Source organism: Solanum dulcamara, chromosome 11, assembly GCF_947179165.1.
Source record: "Solanum dulcamara chromosome 11, daSolDulc1.2, whole genome shotgun sequence".
NCBI lineage: Eukaryota > Viridiplantae > Streptophyta > Magnoliopsida > Solanales > Solanaceae > Solanum > Solanum dulcamara.
The window spans coordinates 41006670-41017067 of NC_077247.1; the positions used below are offsets into that span (position 1 = coordinate 41006670).

Genomic DNA, 10398 nt, shown 5'->3' on the forward strand with positions numbered 1-10398 from the left:
CTAAAGACAAATTTAAATTATATTTTTTTTACATATTATCTTTATTATTTTTTTTCTAGAAAAGAAACATTCGAGTGAATATTATTTTATCCATGCCTTTTATTAGAACGAGAATAAATATTTTTAAAATATTGAATATTTTGATTGTCTCGACTCAATTATCTGGCGAGAGGCAGTTGACCACGCCAAGCTTCATCATAGTAGTACTAAAACTTAGGGTTCGCTGGTAGATGATTAGAATTATGCGTATTAGTAATATAGCAATTAAGTATGATTGAATTTATATATTATTTTATGTGTATTAGTTATGTAGGGATTAATTATACATGTCATAGTTATTCTATCTTCTATCCTACATAAAATATACATAAATTTGCTTATAACTTATACATGTATTAGTTATGTAGGTTTTAAATTGTCAATCAAATATCGTATTAATTTTATACATGAATAATTTATTTTCTATCTACCTACTCAACGTCGTATAAATTATACAAAAATTAATACATAAATAACTTGTTTCTTATCCAGCTACCTCACCGACACCTCAGTGGTCCGTGAAGTGAGGAGAATAGCGAGGTCTTATGTCAAAGTGAAGATAAAAATATTGATGATTTTTTTTTCTGAGGTACCCAAAATTAATCATGAATATTAGTCCAAATGCGTACGAGCTACCAAAAATACCACTGTCACAAATAAAAAAAGAAAGAAGGTGTATAAATTAGAATCATAAGAATAACAAACAACGCCAAGAGAAGAGTAAAAAAAAATGGCTTCTCCTCACGTTGTTCTGTTTCCTTTCATGTCCAAAGGCCATATGATCCTATCTTTGACCTTGCTCGTCTCCTTCTCCACCGTGGAATATCCGTCACAGTCTTCACAACTCCGGCGAGCCGTCCTTCTTTCTCCGATACCCTTTCCGACACCAACATCAATATCATCGACATCCCATTTCCTCAAAACATACAAGGAATTCCCGTAGGTGTCGAGAATACTGATAAACTCCCATCCATGTCCCTTTTCGTTCCATTTGCCAACGCTACCAAATCCATGAAACCCAATTTCGAATAAGCCTTGGCGTCTCTTTCGCCAGTTAATTTTATGATCACTGATAGTTTCCTCCCATGGACTTTACACTCTGCAAACAAGTTTGGTATCCCAAGATTTGCCTATTATGCCATGACCATTTTTTCCTTCTCCTCAATACGTTCCTCCGGTGATCTCCTTCGAACAGAATTGTCTGATGATGAAGTGTTCACACTCCCTGATTTCCCCTGGATTAAGCTCACTAGGAATGACTTCGATTCACTCTTCAGAGAGCGTGGACCGAAGGGTCCCTTTTTTAATTTTGCCATGGAGGAAGCCATGGCGACCTCTAAAAGCTATGCTCTAATTGTCAACGGCTTTTACGAGCTCGAATCTGTTTATGTAGACCACTTCAACAGTAAATTTAGTCCTAAAGCATGGTACGTTGGACCCTTTTGTGCAGTGACCAAGCCACTACAACAAAGGTTAGAGAAACCTTCATATATCAAATGGTTTGATGAAATGCTAGAACAGGGGAGGTCAGTTTTGTACGTGGCATTCGGGAGTCAAGCAGAGTTACCTCCTGAACAATTCAAGGAAATCAAAATTGGGTTGGAGAAATCTGAAGTGAACTTCTTGTGGGTAGTCAGGAGAAGTATAGATGAAGGCGATGACGGGTTCGAAAACAGAGTGAAAAACAGGGGACTGGTGGTGACAGAGTGGGTTGATCAGAGAGAAATCTTTAGCCACGGGAGTGTTGAAGATTTTCTAAGCCACTGCGGTTGTAACTCAGTGGTAGAAAGCATATGCGCAATGGTTCCCATAGTGGCATGGCCACTGGTAGCTGATCAACACCTATATGCAAGGATGGTTGTGGAGGAAATCAAGATTGGACTTAGGGTCGAGACGTGTGATGGGTCAGTGAGGGGGTTGGTGAAGTGGGAAGGTTTGAAAAGGCCAATAAGGGAATGGATGGAAGGAGACAAAGGTAAAGAGGAAAGGAAGAAAGTGAAAGAGATTGGAGAGGCAGCCGTTAGTGCTGTCAAAGAAGGTGGATCATCATGGCAAACGTTGAACAAACTTATTCTTGAGTTGACTGCAAGAAGAAATGTTTAAACTGTGAATTTAATTTTTAATTTCTTTGTTGGTGGGAGTAGACTAGTCCTTTTCTTTAAGAAATATTTACGACTTTATGTTGATGTTTTCTTTTCTTCTTCTTTTTCAACATATTTTTCCCTTTCAAGTTTCTTAGCTCTTCACGCGTAGTTCAAAGTTGAAGTCTTGAAAATTATCAACATCAAAGGCATAGTCCAGTTCGAACCACCATGGCATGCATGAAAATGGGGTTGTAGTAGCTGTAATTGTTACAAGTACAGTATAGAGGTTTTCTTTCGTAAGTTTATTGAGCCCCTGGCAGAGGAGAATTGCGAAAGTGCTTTTGACTTCTCATTGCCATAACAGACTTTTACGTACTGTCTACCCTATTTAACTTTTTTTTAGATACAAGGGGAGAGGAAGAGGATTGCAAGGTGAGAAATAGTATCCCTCTGAAGAAATGAAAGCTGGACTACTAAGATTTTGTGTCTCTATCCAAGATTGATTTCCTAAGTTGTCGATACAGCTTTTTATTCGAAATAACAAAATAAGTTGATAGAAACACAACTTACACATTTGCGTTGAATTCAAGAATACTAATGATTATTATTGCAAAACAATAAAATCTTTCATATGTACCTAAAATATCAACCCAAAGTTCTCATCATCAAACTTTCATACCTAAGTCGACTAGTATTCATTCCACAAAATCCTTAGGTTATACATATTGATCTGTAAAGGAACATTGCTAATGTAAAAGAAAATTGAAAATAGTTGGTACTCTGTAGTGTGTACTATGTATGATAAGACATTGATTTATAACCTCAGAAAATAACAAATAAAATGCTTTAATCATTGTCGGAGCCAAGATATTCATCGAGAGGAGTATATAACTTGAGTCATCCAACAAAAGACAAGATCAAATTTCATTCCCAGCACTTGCTCTGATGAGAAGTTTTCTCTAAGCGCTACAAAATACTAAACATTTAGAAGAGAGATACAGATGATGTTAGGGAAAGTTAGAGGTGTAATTAGCTCTTTAATATCTTTATATATATGAAGCTAAATAATCAGGAAATCTTAAAAGTTGTTAGGACCCAGTTTTACATCATGTTCTTCATTATGTCAATTCAGAAACTATCCGAAAAGAAGCCATTGTTAAGTATAAAATCCACTCAAGATGAGCAGTATTTTAACGTAAGCTTTCGTTATATTACCATGTTCAATGGTAAAAGGACCAAAAAAATAATAATATAACTATATATACAGGATCTGAAGGGTGTCTAGGAGGGGTAGATACAAAAAGTTATCCCAAAATAAGTTAAAGTAGGATCTCAAAAAATATGCATCTCCACACAAGAGTCCCTGCATGGTGGCTACTTTTGCTTAGATCGTTCAAAGTTCTAACAGGGCTGCAAACAAGAATATCAAATATGATTTGGTTCCTTGTTCAAGTATAGCCTATGTAGCATTACAAACCAGTAAACATCAGAAGATAGGAAACAAATACAAAAATGAGGGAAAGAGAAAATCAGAATATCTAGCACAAGCAATACGGAAACTGAAATGGCAAACAGGTCAAGTACCAGTTTCTAATCACCTGGAGACATTTTTTTTATAAGGTTATTTTCCCAACGCATTCATTAATCATTCAACATGGGAACGGCTAGATTTTCCGACAGGCAGCAGCACATCAAATAGGGTTCATTTCAACATTCCCTTTCAGCTTAGCTAATTATACTATAAAGATCAGAAAACAGTAATATTAGGCTTCAACTGGCCTCAAAACCTCTAGGGGGTCCGGAACAGAAATTGAATATACCTTAGAGAACTTCAAAGTTCCCTTTTTAAAAAAAAAAAAAAAAAAAAAAAAAAAAAAAAAAAACTATCACTTACTCAACCTACTGTACATCACTTCAGGTCTCAAGGGATCTCCATTTGATACAGTTAACACTGAGCACTTCTAGTAATTGGTCAAAGCCTCCAATTAGACTAACTACTTTGGATGCATTCTACCTGCATTGTCAAATCCTTGATCCCAGCATGATGAAATATTTCAGATACTTGTGTCTTTGCAGATGACTTGTCACTCTCGCTTGAGACGAGAAGATGGAGAGTCCCAATAACATCTGTGTTCGTGAAGCTCCAAACATGCAGCTTTTGAATCCCAGATAAACCTTTTATCTTCATAACATCGTTTACAGCTTCTCTCAAATCATGTTCATGAGCCCTTGGAACTCTTTGCAGTAAAATTTCTGCTGAATTCCTGAGCAAAGGGATTACTGAAGATATAATCAGGACAGAGATAAAAATTGAGCAGGCAGGATCAGCAACTAGCCATCCCTTGTACTTGATTAAGAGTGTTGAAATTACCACTCCAACACTACCCAATGTGTCAGCCAAAACATGCAAAAAGATGCCTTCCATGTTATGATCAATGTGGCGGTGGTGGTGGTGATGTTTCTCAGTGACACCCTTGTCTGTAGTAACATGTTTATGACCATGAGAACAATCTGTTCCTTGCAAACTTGCAACAGAGCCTTGGTGCACCTTAATCGAAGAACTTGTTGAGGCGCCACCATGACAATGTTGGTCAGCATCACCATGACGATGGTGTTGATGGTTATGGCTATCGTCATGGGAGTGACCATGAGAATGAGGAGTGTTATTTTCATTCCATTCTTTTTCTTTGTTGCTCTGGTTTTTGTTGTCAGCATTATGTGCATGACCAGCATGACTAGAATATGATTCATGGCATTCATGGACAATACTGATTTGGTCCTGTTGTCTATGATGACCACCATGATTATGGTCGTGTAAATGGTGAATATGTTGATCTTGGAGATTATGGCATGCGGAAGGAGAGTTGGAATGGGAATGAGAAGTTGTGGATAATTCCATCTCCGTCTGGTGAACATGATGATCATGGTCATGTAAATGATGATCGTGGTGATGTTCGTCGTTGTGGCAATCTGTATGGGACTTGGAATGGGAGTGGGAATGAGAATGGGAATGTGAACAAGATCCACCATGGGCATGATGATGTTCCTCGTGAAAGAAGATCAAACCCACAATATTAACAAGCAGCCCTCCAATAGACACTGACAATAGACTGTTCGTGGAAACCTCCTGAGGGTCTAATATCCTCTCAAATGATTCAAGCACAATTAACGCTCCCACAAGGACCAAAAGAACAGCATTTGCATACCCAGAAAGAACCTCAAATCTTCCACGACCATAGTTAAACTGACCATTTGCTGGCAACCGTGATATGTATGATGCATATAATCCAATAGCTAGAGCTGCGCAATCAAACAGCATGTGACAAGCATCTGATATTAACCCAAGGCTATTACTCATAAAACCAGCAGCAAATTCGACAACCATGTAAGCCGTATTGATCAAAAGGAAAAGTGCAATCTTGCGTGACTTCCTCTCACCCAAGATATGCCGGAGAGGTTTCATAACTGAAGTCGTAAACCAATCCGATGTTTCCAACCCCAACTCAAGATAATTAGGGTCAACAGGATCCAAATTCCTCACAGAAACCCAGAGCAACAATCCACATATCAACAATCCCCAAAGTGAAAGCTCAGGAAAATAAAATAATTCCAATATAACTGTACATACATATGTTACAAGATACTCCTTTTGTAAATCCTTAGAAGAAACTGGCTTCTCAGCTGTAAAATTCTCACTCAAAAGCACACCAAACACTACTGTGTTCACTAAAGGCCAACCGAGATTAGATATAGAGATACTATCCCCCTCTGCTTCAAACACAAACATACTTATAACTGCTGGTACAAATAGTATTACAGTTGTAAAAAACAAGGAGACCAATCGAAGCTGCTTCTTACCCATTTCCCTCAAGCTACCCCAATTCATGGAACTACTCTCATAACACCCAAAAAAACCCGAAAGAAACGGAAGCAACATTGGCCAAATCCTAATACAACTATACCTCGGAAGCAATGAAAAACCCAGTTCATACACATTTACAGAAGATAAAGGGAAACATTCAATTTTATCCCAACTAATAGATAACAGCACTAACCCAACAAACATAGCGATAAACCCACAAACCTCAGATGATCTAATCCGATTCCGGTCGAAAAGATCGCGACTTTTTCCTTCAGAAATGAACCTGGAAGCTATATTACCAGAAACCTCCGCGAGAATCATAGCGGCAGCGCCGCAATACCTAAGGGCTTGAAATCGGAGAAGGAAGACTATAGAAAGAAGAAACGATTTAGCTAGTAGAGGCTTGTACTGAGATCGGGTGAAGGAGAAAAACCCATTGCGATTTTTCTGATAAAAAGGGTCTCTGCTGGAAGAGGAAGAAGGGAAGAAGGAGAAAGAGAAAGAGAAAGTAAGAAGGAAAGAGAGGAGAGAAACAAGGAAAGAGAAGGGGAAAAGAGAGAAAGAGGACGGGGAAGATTGAAGGAAAGGGAGGAGAGAGTAAAAAGAGCGGAGAGAGAAGAGGAGAAGGAAGAGAAATGGTAAAGAAGAGGTTTTTGCCGAAGAAGATTTGGTGGGGAAATAGGAAACTCGGTGTTTGGATGGAGTTGGTGTTGGAGTTGAAGGAGGGTAGTTGAAAGAAGGGTAGGGGGTTCTAGTGGTAGTAGGGGTGGGGGTGATGATAGGGAAGGCGGTGCGCGGCGGTAGAGCAAGACGGTTGGGGCGGTTATGGCGGTGGTGGTGCTGGTTGTCAGCCATGATCGGAGTTCAGCGCAGGAGAGCTTCAATTCTCAAGCTCAAAGATCGACCGTGTGGGAGTTACCGAAAAGAACAAGTCTTTGCTACTTCCATTGGGTTGGGCCGAATGGATCACCATGGGCTAATTCGTTAGAAAAATAGAAGGATTACACAAATCTCATAGTGTTAAGAATTAATTATATTTTATTTTTATTTTTTAAAAAATTACAAAAAACTTTTAAATTTGGATATATTTCAAAACGTCCTGTAAAGTGAGGTATCCGACTGATATATCGCGTAAAGTAATATATTCGATCGATACATCGCTAAAGCGATGTATCCGACATCTTGATACTGTTCGCAACAAATTTTTATGATGCTGAAAATTAACTTCAATCAAAATAAATAAATAAAAAAATAATTTTATTGATGAATCTTTGTGAGTACAATTTCGTTGTTCTCTTGATTCTTCTCTCCTAATATGTTTCCGTAATTCGAGGGCCGACAGTAGCGTATTTCTAGAATGTAGGAGGATGTAGACTTCCTTGAGATATGTTTGATCTCCGGGAATGTCGGAAAGCACTTCGTCATTTCAAGTCGATCTCCGGGAAGAACTTTGATCACAGGTTTATTTTATTTAATTATTTCATGTTTTATATTTAGTAGATTCCTAGTCTTTTGTTTAGCATGTATTAAGAATAGTTAGATTAATGATAAAAATTTCTTATAGTTAGCATGTGTTAGGATTAATTAGCTAGCATGTGTTAGGATTATTTCATGAAAGCACTTAGTTTTGTTAATTATTTTTCCAACTAATTTTCTTTCATAATATAGATTTTCATGTTTTCAATTTCTTCTTTTAACATGATTTAGATAATAAAAATATGCTTAAGTTATTATTTAGTTGAAACTTTCATGGCCTAATTGATTTAATTTTTTCTTTAAAATTTAAGTTAGTATAGCGTATATATTAATTCCGTGTCCTTTAGTTACTTGAATATATTTCTTCTTTTATTTTCTTTGTCTACATATAATATATGTTGTTAGTCACCTCTAGGATGCCCATCGATTTGATACCTTAACATATCATGATATATTCCTTGGTTTAGCTGAAAATGAGTAAATGCTTATGTAATTTTATTTTGGTGCATGTGATATCGATTCGAGTCCTTCTTCGGACTCCATCCTTGCATATTGTTGAGTTTTGAGTCTCCCATCATCTTGCTCAAATTGCTGGAAAGTTGATACATGGAAAGGAAGCTAATATTCATGGTTTGAATATTGATATTGAGATGTATACACGGAATACAGGTGGAAAACAGTGTCGTATACACTGATATACAGTATCTTTACAGTCCGATATGTAAGAAAATAATATTGTATACACTGATATATAATGTATATATAGTATGATATACCATGATATATTGCAGATACAGGGAACAAACAGGTGGTATACAGTATACTGTGTGTATACAGTGTTATATACAAAAATAATATTGTATACATTGTATATAGTGAATATACAATCCTATATACAGTATATATACAGCTGCAATATACAGTGGAATTGGGCTTAAGGCCCAAAACGCAAATGGCCCAACAGCTTAGTCTAGGCATACAGAAACTAAGTGTCGGGCCATATTTTTATGTGTTATTTATTGGTTATTTATATTGATTTGAATTGTAATAATTTATTTACTTATGTTATTTATGCTTGTTTAAATATTAATTTCAATTCGTTTTAACTTAATTAGATTCTCCTAAAGATAAACCAATTCATGTTAATTTACTCTTTAAATGATTTTCTACATTTACTTAGTCATTTGATAAACTTTTACTTTTTTTTATATACATGTATATTATTTTCAATGTTTAAGTTTGATCATTTTTTTTAAAAAATAATTTTAAAGTGTTTATTTCCTTTTAAATTAATATTTTCAAAAGTTAGTCAAATAATTTTTCAAATCGTCGGATAACCGCGCGTTAACGACCACTTTGAATGCTTGCACCTTCTCAAAGTGAAAATAAGAACTTTTTACCCATTTTCTCTAATTTTAAGACTTAAATCTGTTAGAATCTTTAAAATTAAGATTTCTTGATTTTCCTTAAAAATTAAGTGGCGACTCTCTTTTCTAAAATTATTTTTTCTCTAAAACGTTTAAATTAATTTTAAGCCGGCTTTTTCCGACATAACAATATTGATGATATGGAAAAAGATCTTCTTTCTTTACCTCATAACTCCCCAAGAGTTGATTGATGATTAGGTTAGAGTCAGCATAAATATTCAATTGCGTGATCTTCATGTCCGATGTCATTTCAAGACCAATAATCAGAGCTTGATATTCCGCAACATTATTAGAGCATGTTTCACTAAGAGTAATAAAAATGGCAAGATCAATCTTTCTAGGGATATCAGCATAACTCCTGCCCCCGCACTATTTGGAAGTGCAGCCCCATCAAAAAACATCGTCCATGTTGATAGTTCCTCAACGTATAATGCATCTTCATCTGGGAACTCATCTGAAACCTCTCATTCTGCTGGAAGAGGGTGATCAGCAAGGAAGTTGGCGAGTGGTTGCCCATTTATAGCCTTCTGAGGTGTGTATGCAATGTCATATTGATTAGATAATATGAACCATCTTGTCAGACGTCCAGAGAGAACTGGTTGAGTCATTACAAACTTTACAGGATCGGCTCGAGAAATTAGCTTAATGATATATTCCTCAAAATAGTGTCTTAGTTTCTTTATCACATAAAGCAATGTTAAGCACATTTTCTCATTGGGTGTGTAGTTCAACTCAGCTCCCATCAAAGTCTGACTCAAATAGTACAATGCTTGCTCCTTTTTTGCTTCATTCTCTTGAGCCAATAGTGCCCCAAGTGGTCGCTCTTGTGGTGCAATATAAAATATCAACCGCCTCCCAAGTGTTGGCGCTCCTAAAATAAGTGGATTCGACAAGTACTTTTTGATGTTCTCAAAAGTATTCTGATATGATTGATCCCAGTGAAAAGAGACATCCTTCTACATTAGAAGGGTTGGCATCGTTCGGCCAAGTTGGAGTCGAACGTTCGAATGAATGCCAAATTTCCTAGTAAAATGCGAAGCTCTCTCAAATTTTTTAGAACAGGCATTTTTTGAATGGCATCAATCTGTGCAGGATCAACTTCAATTCCACAGTGGTGTATAATAAAGCCAAGAAAATTTCCAGAAGTAACTCCAAATGCGCATTTGAGTGGATTCATCTTGAAGTCAAACTTTCTTAACCGTTCGAAGATAATTCGAAGGTCTTCAAGATGGTTGTGCCTATGCCTTGTCTTTACTAGTAAGTCATCAACGTAACATTCCACCCTCTTATGAAGCATGTCATCAAAAATGTGTTGCATCGCAAGTTGGTAAATGGAACAAGAATTTTTAGACCCAAAGACATTACCTTATAACAATATATTCCTTTTGGAGTTCGAAAGGCAGTGCATTCTTCATCTTTCGGAGACATTCTAATTTTATTATACCCAGATGACCCATCCATAAATGACATAGCTTCATGCCTAGTTGTAGTGTCCACCATGAGTTCAATG

The 10398-nt window shown here is 36.6% G+C and overlaps 1 protein-coding gene and 1 pseudogene across 1 annotated transcript; one reads left to right on the plus strand and one right to left on the minus strand.

The window, feature by feature from the left end:
• Positions 1–769: 769 nt before the first annotated feature.
• On the plus strand, positions 770–2615 carry LOC129872575 (UDP-glycosyltransferase 90A1-like; annotated as a pseudogene).
• Positions 2616–3546: 931 nt separating this feature from the next.
• LOC129874169 (uncharacterized) lies at positions 3547–6931 on the minus strand. The gene has a single exon (XM_055949415.1). The coding sequence runs from the start codon at positions 6838–6840 to the stop codon at positions 4114–4116; it is 2727 nt and encodes a 908-aa protein (XP_055805390.1). The 5' UTR covers positions 6841–6931; the 3' UTR covers positions 3547–4113.
• Positions 6932–10398: the final 3467 nt, after the last annotated feature.